This window comes from Carcharhinus amblyrhynchos, chromosome 24, assembly GCF_965287045.1.
Source record: "Carcharhinus amblyrhynchos chromosome 24, sCarAmb.v2.hapA, whole genome shotgun sequence".
NCBI lineage: Eukaryota > Metazoa > Chordata > Chondrichthyes > Carcharhiniformes > Carcharhinidae > Carcharhinus > Carcharhinus amblyrhynchos.
Genome location: NC_137347.1, coordinates 10770866 through 10785927, shown reverse-complemented (window position 1 = coordinate 10785927; position 15062 = coordinate 10770866). Strand labels below are relative to the sequence as shown.

Here is a 15062-nt window from a genome sequence, read left to right as displayed (position 1 = left end):
ATCTAAAAGTTGTGTGTTTGCATGGCTCTAGCAGACAGTGAGTAAGAACAGTGCAGGCCGCACTGCTTGGTCCAATGCAAATTTCTTATCATCAAAACCTTAAGTAGCATTTGAATTCAAACAGTGGAAAACCTCTGTCTAAAACAAAAAGCAATGGCAAGAAAATTAGTTTTAAAGTTTAATTCAATTTTGTTTATTTTTTATAAACCACAACCTGCTGTTTTGACAGATGACTGGAGAATACTTTCCTACTTTCCTCAATGATTCCATGTTCTATGCAGGTTTCACCTTCTACATATGCACTGGAAACATTTTGAAACTATTCTAGAAAATTCTCTGCTTTGTGAAAATGATCGGCTTTGAATCATTCATTCATTTTTGGGAATCTGTTAATGTCCTGTTCCTGTACATTATAAACAGTGGTTAGCACTGTTGCGTCACAGCGCCAGGAACCCGGGTTCAATTCCTGGTTTGGGTCATTGTCTGTGTGGAGTCTGCACATTTTCTCTGTGTCTGCGTGGGTTTCCTCCAGGTGCTCTGATAGAATGGCACGCTAGCACAGTGGTTAGCACTGCTGTTTCACAGCTCCAGGGACCTGGGTTTGATTCCCAGCTTGGGTCACTGTCTGTGTGGAGTTTGCACGTTCTCCTCATGTCTGCATAGGTTTCCTCTGGGTGCTCCGGTTTCCTCCCACAGTCCAAAGATGTGTGGGTTAGGTTGATTGGCCATGCTAAAATTGCCCTTAATGTCCTGAGATGCGTAGGTTAGAGGGATTAGTGGGTAAATATTTAGGGATATGGGGGTAGGGCCTGGGTAGGATTGTGGTCGGTGCATACTCAATGGGCCGAATGGCCTCTTTCTGTGCTGTGGGGTTTCTATGATTCCTCCCACAGTTCAAAGATATGCAGTTTAGGTGGATTGGCCATACTAAATTGCCCCTTAGTGTCAGGGGGACTAGCTCGGGTAAATGCATGGGGTTATGGGAATAGGACCTTTTATACGGAGGCAAGGTATTGTGGTCGGTGCAGACGCGATGGGAGAATGACCTCCTTCTGCCCTGTAGGATTGTATGAATTCTATTAACTTTCAAGCATTACATTAAATCACACAACTGATTAGAATGACCATTGAAAATTGTGGGATCTTTTGGCATTTTGAGCCCCAGACAGTCCCAAGTCTTAAGCAAATACTTAATTAAATATGGCCATTCATAACCACCTGGGGAATTCACACATCCTTTTATTTAAGGATGGATAATCAACAAAGCAGTGATTGCATTCCAGCCATCTTTCTGTTTCACCAGAGACATAAGAAACATTGAAATTTATGTGTGTTAGACGAATGTGAATGGATTCCTTAGACCTCCCATTGTATTATAATGGTCCCTTATCCCAGCCAGTTTGGGTGAATGTCACTGTGTCAAACAACAACAGAGGGTGAGTAATCAACACACCATTTTTTTTGGAGAATGGATTTTGAACTTATACAAGTAGCACGGTGAGGAATCCACTTTATTGCCAACTTTAAAGAATAACAGCTAGAGCTGTTCTGAAGACAGAGTTCCATCAGAAAGCCACCAATTCAACTGTTAGTAGTCTAAGCAGCTAAAGTAATAAACAGCAACACCTTGAAAGCAGAGAAGGGCTCCCGCCAATCTATTCCAAATATAGTACTAGACTGGAAAAACTGTTTCATATCAAATCAAACTTTAATGATATCTGTGCCCTGATCCCCTATGTTGATGTTGCAATCCTATTACAATGAAATGCATGTTCTAGTTGTATGTGAGACCTCCTATGATTAGAATGGAATCCCCACAGTGCAGAAGGAGGCCATTTGGCCCATTGAGCCTGCACCAACAACAATATCACCCAGGCTCAGACCTGGTAACCACACACATTCACCCTGCTAACCCTCTGACACTTTAGCACAGCCAATGAGCCCAACTTGCGCATGTTTGGACTGTGGGAAGAAACTGGACCATCCAGTGGAAACCCACACAGACACAAGGAGAGCATGGAAATTCCACACACACAGTTACCGGAGACTGGACTTGTATCCAGCTTCCTTGCGCTGCAAGGCAGCAATGCTAAACACTATGCCACCATGCTGCCGACTAAATGGGGAAAGGTTTGAACATTATTCTTAATATATATGAACTGTTCCCCATCTGTGTAGGGGGAAGGAAAAGGAAGTCTGCACCTGTGTTCTCTGGGTTTTGCAAATTAACCTATGTACAAGAAAGATTGGCTCCAGATTCCTCCTTTATTCAGTGAATGGACAGCAGATTAACATATCCAGCAGATGTATTTTTCATCGAACGTTGGAACTCCAGCACGATCCATTTTTATGGAAAATATCAGGATCAATCTACAGTCAACTTGCCAAGAGATACCTAAGCAGTGTGAACCCTTTCCTTTCCCTTATGGATAGTTGGGCAAATGAATTGTTTAAATATCAACCTGGGCTGGGATATTCCAGCCCCAGGGTAATGAGTTCTCCAGCAGCCAATGCCAGGAGTCAACCAGAAGTCCACTCACTTTGGCAGGACTGAAGGATCCTGCTTGTGCCAGAAACTTGCAGCTCTTCAGCAAACAGCTGAGTGAATGAAAGTCAAGTCTGAAATCCACACTTCATTCTTGAGTTAGGAGTTAAAGACCAGGGTGTCCCTTCCGGCTCATTTTTAATGCACTAAGAGCTTTACAGTCTTGAAGCATTTGCATGAATAAAGATATTGCTGCTGATATAAAGAAATTGTAAGTATATGTCCCATAATTGAGATCATCCGAAAGAATTATAGTTGAGATCACCAGCGACTGAAAACGGAGTGTAACAGAGGTGCACAAGAATCAGAAGGGAAAAGCCATTTCATATTCTGAATATATATCTGACAACTGTAATTGGCTTCACCGAGCTATAACAGTCTGCCTGTGGTTTAATCGATCGTGTAAGAATTGTTCTGCTGTAGATTCCTGACGCTGCTGAAACTGGCTTTAACTGTTACCAATTGGAATGTGTGGTAGAGGGTAAATTGCACTGACCAGGACAGGCAGTTAATGGGTAGGTCCATTGGATGATGTTCCCATCCTCCCCCCTGCTGTCTGAGTTACTGCAGTTGTGAAGCATCTTTGATGAGGAAGTCAATCATGTTCAAATGCAAGGAGGCCCTAGATAATTTGACATCCCAAATTGGCACTGTTTGCGCTCCGGCTGAGCATTTAATTATAGTAAAATGCAATCAAGTTTGGGAGACAGATAATGAGCCAACCGCAATCATAAAATTACCTGTACTAAGGTAAGCCCCACAAGGTCAATAAAGCATAGGCCACAACCTAACAGCTCTAAAAAGCAAACACATATTAACTAGATGATAACATTGATCATGTACCCACAGTATCGCAGTGGTTAGCACTGCTGCCTCAGTGTCTCAGGAACCTAGATTTGATTCCGGCCTTGGGTGACTGTGTGGAGTTTGTGCATTCTCCCCATGTCTGCGTGGGTTTCCTCCAGATCCTCCTGTTTCCTCCTGCACTCCAGGTTAGGTGGATTGACCATGGTAAATTGTTCCTTTATTGTCTAAAGGTGTGTGGGTTAGGTGGATTAGCCATGGCGAGGTTACTGGGATAGGGCAGTGGGAAGGGCTGAGGTGGGATTCTGTTTTGGAGACTCAATGCAAACTCAATGGGCCAAATGGCCTCTTTCTGCACTGTAGGGATTTTATGGTTCTTTAATAACCACATTTTAGAAGCCATCCATTTTCATTTTGTATCGATTATATCTGATTGACAATTTTCATTTGAGTTATGAAAGGTGATGTCTTGAACGACTATTAGTACAAATTTATTACGTCGTGTGTGCTCTGCCTGAAGGCAGGTCAAGTCCACATTGTTGGCTGATGTTCCATCCTGAACCATTTTCTTGGCAGTTTTTATCAATGGTGGCTTGCCACTGGCTTCCATTCTCAGGGGCATGGCGATGAGGCAGGACCCAGATCTACCTTGGCCAGACCAGGAATTGAACCCACAACGTTGGTATCGTACTCAAACATGTGCCGGCCATCTAACCAACAGAGCTGACCCACCTTCCCCCCCCTCCCGTCCCATTAGCAAAAGTAGAAAAGCAGAAGTATTACAGATATTGGAAACCAGACATGAAAATAGAAATGCTGGAGTTAATCAGTCAGTCTGACAGTATCTGTGGAGAGAGAGACACAAGTGAACACGTCAGGCTTTTATCAGAACTGGAAAAAGTTAATCATGTTTTTGCAGAAGGGAAACAGGGTGTGAGTTGGGGAGAAAAAGAACAGTGATGAGCAAGAGGGCAGGAGAGAATAGATAAAAGGTGTTGTGATGCAAGTGCAAAAGAAGTGGCAATAGGACAAGTAAAGAAACAAAGATGCATCCAAAGCGATGCAAAGGGCATTTTTACAGCTTCTATAAAATCCCTACTGTACTGAAGGAGGCCATTTGGCCCATTGAGTCTGCATTGACTCTCCAAAAGGATATCTTTTCTAGGCTTACCCCCTCCATCCTGTTCCTGTAATCCTGTACAATGATCATTGCCAATGCCTCCTAACCTACTCATCTTTGGACACTGAGGGGCAATTTAGCATGGAAAATCAACTTCACCTGCACATTTTTAGACTGAGAGGGGAAACTGGAGTGCCTGGAGGAAACCCATACAGGCACGGGGACAATGTGCAAACTCCAGATAGACAGCCACCTGAGGCTGGAATTGAACTTGGATTTTTGGCACTGTGATGCAGCAGTGCTAACCGCTGTGACACCGTGTCACCCTTTTTGGCACAAATATGCATCTTAAATCCAAATGCATTGTGTGATCGTACAGTAGTATTGCATAAATGAATTTTGAACACAGCTGGAAACAGAAATGCTTTAGTAATTGCATAACGTGTGTGTGTGTGTGTGTGTGTGTGTGTGTTTAACCTTTCCCTTATTTTAAAGGTTCATAATTCATTCAGACCATTCCCTAGACAATTTGCCATTTTCAAACATGTATTTTAAAAGCAACAATTCAACAAAAAATGATGTTAACTGTTGACAATATTCCTTTGTAAAAGATGTTTTCTTCATGATGGTAAAATCCTCTCTTTAGAAGAATGTGTGGAGGATCTTAAGTTTGTCTGAATAAGATTTGTTTGGCTCCAATACAAATTACCTCGCGTTCTGTGACAGCTCAGCAACAATACATCTATGGTACCAAGATTGTTACTTTACATTTTTGCTGCGAGGCTAGTGAAGCTTCCCCTACTTGTCTGCTTTGGTGAATGTTTTTCTACAGAACCAGACTCATGGGGTCCAAATGAATTGGACTTTTATGTTAAACTGAATGTTTCAGAAAGGTCCCACGCTGATAGTCAAAGCATTGTGTTCAGGATCTTGGCACAGGGTTAGGAAGCTGCTGCCAGCTGGCATTGTTCAATGCACTCCTTTCAATAGGCAGCATGGCAGGTGGATTTTGCATGGCATTTTAACCCTTGGAGTGCATGTTCTGCCAGCTGTCTGTACAGCGATGGAAATTTATGCTTCATGCTTTTACCATGAAACTCCAAACCGGTGTGGGGGGGGGGGCATGAACATGTTTACTTAAACTTCCTATTTAGGTTGAGGTGAAGGTGAATTTGCTAAGTCAAAATCAATCTGAAATAAATCAATTAGCAAGGACAGGAGGGTGGCACAGTGGTTAACACTGCTGCCTCATCATGCCAGAGATCCAGGTTTGCTTCTCGGTTTGGGTCACTGTCAGAGTGGAGTTTGCACGTTCTCCCCTTGTCTTCATGGTTTCCTCCGGATGCTCCGATTTCCTCCCACAGTCCAAAAGACGAGCTGGTTAGGTGCATTGGCCATGCTAAATTCTCCCTCAGTGTACCTGAACAGATGCTGGAGTGTGGCGACTAGGGGTTTTCACAGTAACTTCAATGCAATGTAAGGTTACTTGGGACATTAATAAATAAACTTTAAGAAAGAAGTACATTTAGCCTGTTTGTAAATCCTAATGCAATCAGAATGATTCTTGGTTGCAATTTAGACAAGGAACTTAGCTGACAATTACATTTGAGAAGAAAAACAACGGGTGAGATTTTCCAGCTGCACTTGGCCCGAAACCAGAATATCCCACTGAAGGTGAACGGATCTATCCATGGTCTGCCCCTTGCCCACTACCATTCCCCATGGCGGATGAAAGGGGAAAATTTGCCCCAGTGTCTGGGTAATGGTTGCAAGGAATTATTTTAAATCATTGAGTAGTTCAGCAGACATCATAAATATATCTTGATCTCTGGAACACTCATCTAAGCCCTGAGATGGGATCATGGCCTTGGAAAACCTTTGCTGATGGGGAGTTTGTTGCCAGCACTTGGTTCTCATTATTCTTGCAGCACATTTACCTGTCCAATGTCATCTGGGCATTGTTTCCAACAACAATACATTAGCTCTGTCCTGTCTTGAGGCTCATTTTCACGTTTAAGAAGGATTTACGAATTAGACCCCAGTCTCAGCTATTTTGTCTTCAACTTCTTTCAACAGTCTAAGGAATATACGTTTAGAACCCATTTACTCATTTTTCTGAAGTTATTCCTTTTCTACTGTTAGCTCCATCAATATTTCTCTATATTCCGTTTTGCTGCACCTATTCCATCATCCTACAGGGAAAAAAAGCAAAATGTTTATTTATTTCATTCTTGCATGGGATATGGGCCTTGCTGGCTGCACCAGTTTTTATTGTCCATCTCTAATTGCCCTTGAGAGGGGCATTTAAGAGACAAACACCTTGCTGTGGATCTGGAGTTACATGTAGGCCAGACCAAGTAAGTAGAGCAGATTTCCTTTCTTAAAGGATGTTAGTGACTCAGATGGGTTTTTACAATAATCGGCAATGGTCATCATTTGATTTTTAATTCCAGATTTGTTTTTATTAGAGTCAAATTTCAGCATCTGTCATGGTGCGATTTGAACCTAAATCCTCGGAGCACTACCCTGGGTCTCTGGATTATTAATCCAGTGACAATACCACTGCATCACCACCTCCCCTATTGTTGTACCTTTTATCCTCCTCAGTTAGACTCTTCGCTTCTCCTCCTTGAGTGGTCCTCGCCATACACACACAATCTCAAAGAACAAGGAAAATTACAGCGCAGGAACTTACTCTCTTTTTTATGTTTACAAAAGTTTTAATTTATTCTTTCATGGGAAGTGAATGGGATGGCATCACTGCTCGGCAATTATTTAATGCCCATCCTTAATTTACCGTGAGAAATTGAGGCTGAGTCGCCTTCTTGAACTATGCAGTCTGAGTGGTGCTGTGCTGATAGGATGGAAGATCCAGGATTTTATCCAGCAACAGTGAAGGAATAGCAATATATTACCAAATCACGATCCTTTGTGGCTTGCAGGGGAACATGCAAATTGTGATGTTCCTATGCATCTGCTGCCCTTGTCCTTCCAGACAATCGAGGAGCCTTGGTAAGTTGTTGCAGTGCATCTTGCAGATGCTGTCACTGTGCATTAGTGATGGAGGGAGTTTAAGATGATGAATTAAATGGGCTGTTTTGCCCTGGACGGTGTTGAGTTTCTGTCGTGTTATTGGAGCTGCACTTCTCAAGGCAAGTGGTGGTATTCCATCACACTCTTGACTTATGCCTTGAAGATGGTGGGACAGGCTTTGGGGAGTCAGGAGATGAGTTGCTCACTGCAGAATTCCCGATCTTTGACCTGGTCTTGTAGCCAAGGATTTATATGGCTGGTTCAGTTTCTGGTCAATGGTAACCCCAGGATACTGGTATTGATGGATTTAGTTATGGTAATACCATGGATTATCAAGGGGAGATGGTTACATTCTCTCTTGCTGGAGATGGTCATTGTCTGTCACTTATGTGGCTCAACTGTTGCTTGCTATTTATCAGTGCAAACCTAAATGTGACCCAAATCTTGCTGCACATGGACAAAGGCTGTTTCAGTATCTGTGGACTTGCAAATAGTGCTAAACATTATGCAATTACTAACAAACCTCTTCACTTCTGACCTTATGATGGAGGAAAGGTCATTGGTGAAGCAGTTGAGGATGGATAGGCCTTGGACACTACCCTGAAGAACTCCTGTAGTCATATCCCAGAACTGAAATAATTGATGTCCAACAACCACAATCATCTTTCTTTTTGCTAGGTATAATTCCAACTAGTGGAGAGTTTTCACTTGATTCCCACAGACCCCGAGGGCTCCTTAATGTCCCGTTGGATCAGATGCTGCCTTGATATCAAGGGCAGTCACTAACTCAAGGCACAGCCTGGTGGCACAGTATGAATGGGACTGTAGGTTTAGACATTTGGTGTAATGTACTTGCTTGGCTGAGGAGTCAATGGTGCGAAGCTACCATATGTCGGATTATGACTGAACACCTGTAAGTCAGAATCCTGCCTAAATGTCAGCATTGCTGCTTCACAGTGCCAGGGACCCAGGTTTAATCCTCGGGTCACTGTCTGTGCGGAGTCTGCACATTCTCCCCATGTCTGCGTGGGTATCCTCCAGGTGCTCTGGTTTCCTTCTGTAGTCCAAAGATGTGTGAGTTAGATGGATTGGCCATGTTAAAAATTGTCCCATGGTGTCAGGGAGACTAGCTAGGATAAATGCCTGGGAATATGGGGTATGGCCTGGGTGAGATTGTGTTTGGTGCAGACATGATGGGCCGAATGGCTGCCTTCTGCACAGTAGAATTGTATAATTCACCTCTTGAGTTCAGCTCTGTTGTCAACGTTTGGACTAATGTAATGATGTCAGACATGGAATAGCCTTGGCAGAATCCAAACTGAAGTGTCTCTTCTTAGATTATTCCTTTGCCTCTTCCCATTTTCCCTTTTTCACCTTTTACATGCACTTCCTATATTCCTCATTATTACTGGCCCCAGCTTTATCATTTGCCTCCCTGTTCAGTTCAGTTTCCATGGAACCCCACATTTTAAACATCCTTTGACCAATAATAATATGTTTATTTTTCACTCTTTGTGTCTCACATTTACAGTTTTCAAACACCGATAACTCAATCACTTAGATATTAACTGAAAGTTATTATCTCCTCGAGCCATTTGAAATGTATGCTTTGGGGCCGATCACATTTCTGATTTTGTACCTCATTTCATCCAATTTGAGAGGAATATGCACGATTGTCCAATTCACAGCCCCGTTAGAGCTGTGCTGGATTTAAATGCATCCCTGAGCAGTCCAGAAAGATCCTAATAATACTTCCAGAGGGATACTGATGTCACATAAAAGCACTTATATCTTGCAACAGCTTGTGGCCCCTTTGGTCAGCATTATGTAAAATCATCGCAGAAAATAACCTGGTTGGGGATTTGCAAATGTGTGCTCTGTCTTAATATGCCGAAGTTGTAAAAGAACTGTCTTGTTTATTTTGAATGCAGGACATTAAGAAGCAGAATAATATTTGCTAACAGATTTATAATAATAGTTGGGCGGTACTGTGGCACAGTGGTTAGCACTGCTGACTCACAGTGCCAGGGACCCAGGTTCGATTCCCGGCTGCGTGTGTGGAGTTTGCACATTCTCTCCCTGTGTCTGTATGGGTTTCCTCCGGGTGCTCCAGTTTCCACCTACAGTCCAAAGATGTGTGGGTTAGGTGGATTGGCCACGCTAAATTGGCCCTTAGTGTTAGGGGGAACTAGCTTGGGTAAGTGCATGGGGTTACGAGGATAGGGCCTGGGTGGGATTGTGGTCAGTGCAGGCCCAATGGGCTGAATGGCCTCTTTCTGCACTGTGGGATTCTATGAGATAACAGCACGTAAATGAATTGCACAAGTCAATTTCTGATAGCCCAAAGAGGTCTCAAGAGGGGCATTTAATTTAAAAACATTGATCTCTGGATTTTTTTTTGAGCCTTTGGTATTCTGCCATCTTGTGTGTTTACTGAATGAGAACAAATACATTATTAAATGGCAATCACAGGGAAACACTCATTAGATCAATGAAGGTTTGATCAAGCCTATCAGCCCAGATTAATATTCCACAGAACTCTTCCCCTTTGTTTAAACAGAGAACAGGCCACACGGATCCCAACACCCAGTCAAATCATGAATTTTTCGTAACATGCTACTGTTAAGCAATTTGACCATCCCAAAATGTTATCTGAGTTACTAAATTCTTAGCTCCTGTGACAAGAGAGACTGAGCACAAGAGTGTGTGAGAGAGTCGAAAAAGTGTGTTTGAAATGAGAATGGCGGTGGAAATAAAAATGTGTGTCTGTGACAGTAACTCTTAAGGCCCTTCAAGTGTTGTAATCTTCCTGTAATTTGTTGAAATGTAACATCCATGTTCATCAGAACTGCTCATTTTTTAGTTAACTTAAAACATAGCCAGTTGATTTCTTTGTTATTTCCTGTATTAAGGATACACAATAATTATTGTCTTTGACTTTACTGGATATAAAACCAGGACACGGTTTATAGACGTCACAACAGACAGTTAAACTACTAACAGGCAATTTATCTACTTCAGTGCTGCATAAATTACTACATTCTTCAATTCTATTTCCTTTTTAAGAGGGAGAGAAGCAGAAAGGTCGAGACAGAAAGAAGGGGCAAATAAACTATGGTTGCCAATAAATTAGCAGCTCCTCTAGTTTGCCTGCCTCGACCCATTCATTACCTTTTAGGTTTTGAAGGTCCAGGCAGAGGAATTTAGCTGTGAAAACCAGAATTCCAAATGCTGGAAATGTAAAACAAGAGCCAAGAATGAACAACTCCATGGAACAGCTTTGCCTGGGTAACTGTTCTCCCATGGTCACTGACTACTCCTTGGATGCTTTCATTCATTAGACTTTCAATTTGTCCCACATAATTCACATTTACTGTTTCTAAAGTCTGGATTTGCTCTTCCACACTGCGCATTTCATCCTTCATGTTCATTGTTCAGATTGGACTGACGTTCAAGAAGTTCATCGGCTTTTCTTGTTACTGCTGCAGTCAGACAACTGTTCTCATTCATCAGCAATTCCTTTTCCTGTTCCCACCCTTTTGCACGATGCTCACTCGAGACTCCTGATCCTTGAAGTTCATCAAGTTCTAATTAAATATCCAGTGTTGTGCAATTTGCTTCTACAAGTTAATCATTTACGCGTTTCGAGTCCTCTTTCCTGGAAGCGACATTCCCATTAGTTCTCTTTTTCTCCTTATCAAATACATCTTTCGTATATGAAGAACAAAGAAAAATACAGCACAAGAACAGGCCCTTTGGCCCTCCAAGCCTATGCCGATCATAATAACCTGACTAAATTTAAAAAAAAAACTTCTGTCCTTACCTGGTACATATCCTTCTATTCCCTTCATATTTATGTACCCATCCTAATGCCTCTTAAATGTTGCTAATGTGCCTGCTTCCACCACCTCCTCTGGCAGTGCATTTCAAGCACAAAAGTTGGTTGTTGTGTTGACCTGAGACCACAGATAAGGTTGTTAAATGTGTTGTTTAAAAGAAGAAACCTCTTTATATAAATCAATAATGAAGTTTAACAATAACAGTAACTGAGCAGAACAGTAATAACTATGAAAACAGGAGCACTGGCAAAACAGATTCTGTTTGAAGATCACTCTTCCGCAGACTGAAAAGACAGCACATGCTCAGAATGCTTGTAAAACCATTATATAGGCTTGTAAGAACACTCCATACTCAAAATGAGACTCTGCAACAGTTCTCTGGACTGATCAGTTTTTCCTTGGCAGAGGATAATTCCCTTGTGATTTTGTTAAAGCTCACATTCTGTAATTGTGCTTCCTGCCAATTGTTTTTGAAATTCCTTTTTCTTCTGCCAGTTTTTACTTTCTCTTCCCATTCTGAGTTTTTGCTCTTCTGATATCTCCTTGGAACTGTAGTGTATCCCAAAATTTATTTCTGAATGTCCAACCTTTTCCTATTGTCTCTTTCTTGTCCCATTGTGATATTTCAAAAATGTGTTTGTTCATTGTTTTGAACGGTTTGGTTCATTGCTGACTTTAGTGTCTCATGCATTTTCAAAGATGACAGCCTGAATCTTAAGTTTTAAATTTTCCTATTCAGTTCTGATAAAAAAAAGTGTTCCAATCTTATTTCTTTTGCAGGGTTTGTTTATTTTTTGTTTCATCAGATAGCTTTCTTTCATTGCCAGCCAACTGTTGACTATGCACTATTATTTGTCATTGCACTTCAGGAAGATGCTGAGATTTTTAAACGAAGATATATTTTGGAGACTTCTGGAAAATAATCTGCCTCCATGGCACAAATGAGTGATTTACTTGAGTATTGAATTTATCTCTTCTGATGATTTACTGGGGGTTTTCTGTGCCTCTCTTTAAGCACTGGAAGGTTAAAATATTCATCAAAGGCTTTGAATATTCCATCGAAGTTGGTTCAGGTTTCATCAATGCAATGCATTAGGATGACTTCACAGCAATTTCACCAAACCAATCTAGAAAAGAAATTGGTATGGACATTTTTCTGACTTTCTACTTAAATCGAAAGGATATTATTGAACTAGAAAGAGTGGAGAAAAGATTTACTCGGATGCTACCAGGCCTCGATGGATTGCGTTATAAGGAGAGGCTGAATATACTGGGACTTTTTTTTCTGGAGCGTAGGAGGCTGAGAAGTGACTGTATAGAGGTCAATAAAATAATAAAGGGCATAGACAAGGTAGATGGTCAATATTTTTTTCCCAAATGTAGGGGAGTCTAAAACTAGAGGGCATAGGTTTAAGGTGAGAGGGGAGATACAAAAGTGTCCAGAGGGGCATTTTTTTTCACACAGAGGGTGGTGACTGTCTGGAACAAACTGCCAGAGGTAGTAGTAGAAGCAGATACATTTTTATCTTTTAAAAAGTATTTAGAGAGTTACATGGGTACGGTGGATTTAGAGGGATATGGGCCTAATGCAGGAAATTGGGATTAGCTTAGGGGTTTAAAACAAAAAAGAGCAGCATGGACAAGTTGGGCCTGTTTCTATGCTGTAAACCTCTATGATTCTAATGTACTTGGTAGTGTAAAATTTATTTTCTCCAGGACACTAAATTTGGTCCTTGGAGGAGTCTAAACTGATCTGGGAAGTTGGATTTATGGTTTAAAATATTGTTGAGGTCAAAGATGATGTTGCCATTCATTTGAAAACAAAGATTTTACCCACACTTGTCAGTTCTGGTGGGCTCCCGCTGCAGTGGCACATGCGATCAGCATTGAAATTATTTCAAACAATGGTTGCTTGGATTGCCTGGTTGAATAGTTTTTTTTTGTCTCAGCATTGTGCTTTAGGGGTTTGAAAATCCTGGTCCTTAAAACAATTTAAGAGTTTCTCAGGACCTGTTGAATCCTGGAATTGAAAACTTTTAGCTCACTCCTATCACATCTGTTGACTCTGCACTCTGGGAATGTTTATTAGGTAGGAAAGAGGGAGAGAGAACATAGAAATTGAAGCAGACCCTTTGACCCAGCTCTGCCATTCAATCTGATCGTGGCTGATCATATACAATATCCTATTCCCCCCCCAATACCCCTTTAGTCCCATGAGCAATCAGATTCTTGAAATCAGATGTTTTGGCCTCTGGCAGTGAATTCAAAACATTCATCATTTTCTGGGTGAAGAAATTTCTTCTCACCTCAGTTCTAAAAGGTTTACCTCTTATCCTCGAACTATGACCCCTAGTCCAGGACTCACCCATCATCGGGAACATTCGTTCTGAATCTATCCTGTCTAATCCTGTTAGACTCATTGATAAGGAATGGGAATAAACCAGTGAAAACTGGGAATAGACAGTAGGCAGAAAGGCTGATATATAATCCTTCACTACTTCTCTTTCATCCCTTTGTGTCTTTTTTTAAATTTTGCACTCTGCGTTTCCAGTACCACCTTATTTTTAATTCAGAATTTTAGCATTCAGTTATTCTAAACGTATTGATGGTGCACACATTGACCTGACAAACTTCCTCCTCTCATTAACGTTTGTTGACCATCTAACAGGGACCAAGGAGGGGAGCCCTGCTGATCGACAGGAGGAATTCTGTTTGTAAACATTAAGGATTGTTTGGTGGGAAATATTTGCCTCTCGATCTCATCTTCATGGAACACAGGTCAAATTCAGCAACTGAAAGGGAATGAAGCACTTAGGAAAGAAAATTCCCAGCGTTTGGCACAGTGTTTGCTCCATTTTAGTTAAGCAAGTGCCAACTCTGTCACTGACCATGACAGTACTGTTAAGGGGCACAATTAATGGTGTGGCCTTCATATTATTAATCAAAAGCTGATTCGAACCTTTTTGCAGCTGAGATGTCACAGTGTAGAGCAGATACTTACAGTGGTTAAAGTTTAGCTCTGGAGGGTTGTACACGGCACACAATATTGATCATTGCAGCTGGAGGAATGTTCAGCAGAAAAGCACTCGAGTGCATCTTTGATGGAAGGCGGCTGCATTGGAAACAAAGGAGACAGTACAGCTATTCATTAGATTCAGCGTGTGAAATGCCTTAACATAGGACTTGCTCTCTCTTTCACAGGATCTCTTCGCCCTCGACTTAGATTCCTATCGCTACTGTGGTGTAAACATGACAGGATTCCGAATTTTAAACACCGAGAACCTGCATGTAGCTTCAATCATTGAAAAGTGGTCCATGGAACGTCTCCAAGCGTCTCCCAGCGCGGATTCTGGCCTCCTTGATGGAATTATGACGGTACGATAGGTTTCCAAATGATCAAAAACACAAGAGTTCAAGAGTTCAAAGGCAGGGATGTCAAGTTCTTTTTCACTGTGATAAATAAATCACAACCCTTCCTACTGCCAATTTTAAAGTCACTCTCTTTCATACAGGTCTTTTATAGTTAGGAACATAAGAGCATAAGATGCGGTGGCACCGTGGTCAGCACTGCTGCTTCACAGCACCAGGGGCCCAGATTCAATTCCCAGCTTGGGTCATAATCTGTGCAGAGTCTGTACATTCTTCCAGTGTCTGTGTGGGTTTCCTCTAGGTGCTCCAGTTTCCTCCCACACCCCAAAGATGTGCTCTTAGGCTGATAGGT

The 15062-nt window shown here is 41.7% G+C and overlaps 1 protein-coding gene across 1 annotated transcript in view; it reads left to right on the top strand.

Annotated features, from left to right (window-relative positions):
• Window positions 1-15062, top strand: part of LOC145358010 (glutamate receptor ionotropic, kainate 3-like) — a 475535-nt gene that overhangs the window by 197278 nt on the left and 263195 nt on the right. Inside the window, exon 6 of the mRNA XM_080211688.1 lies at window positions 14543-14716. Coding sequence (XP_080067814.1) covers window positions 14543-14716 — 174 coding nt within the window. The remainder of the gene's footprint in view (window positions 1-14542; window positions 14717-15062) is intronic.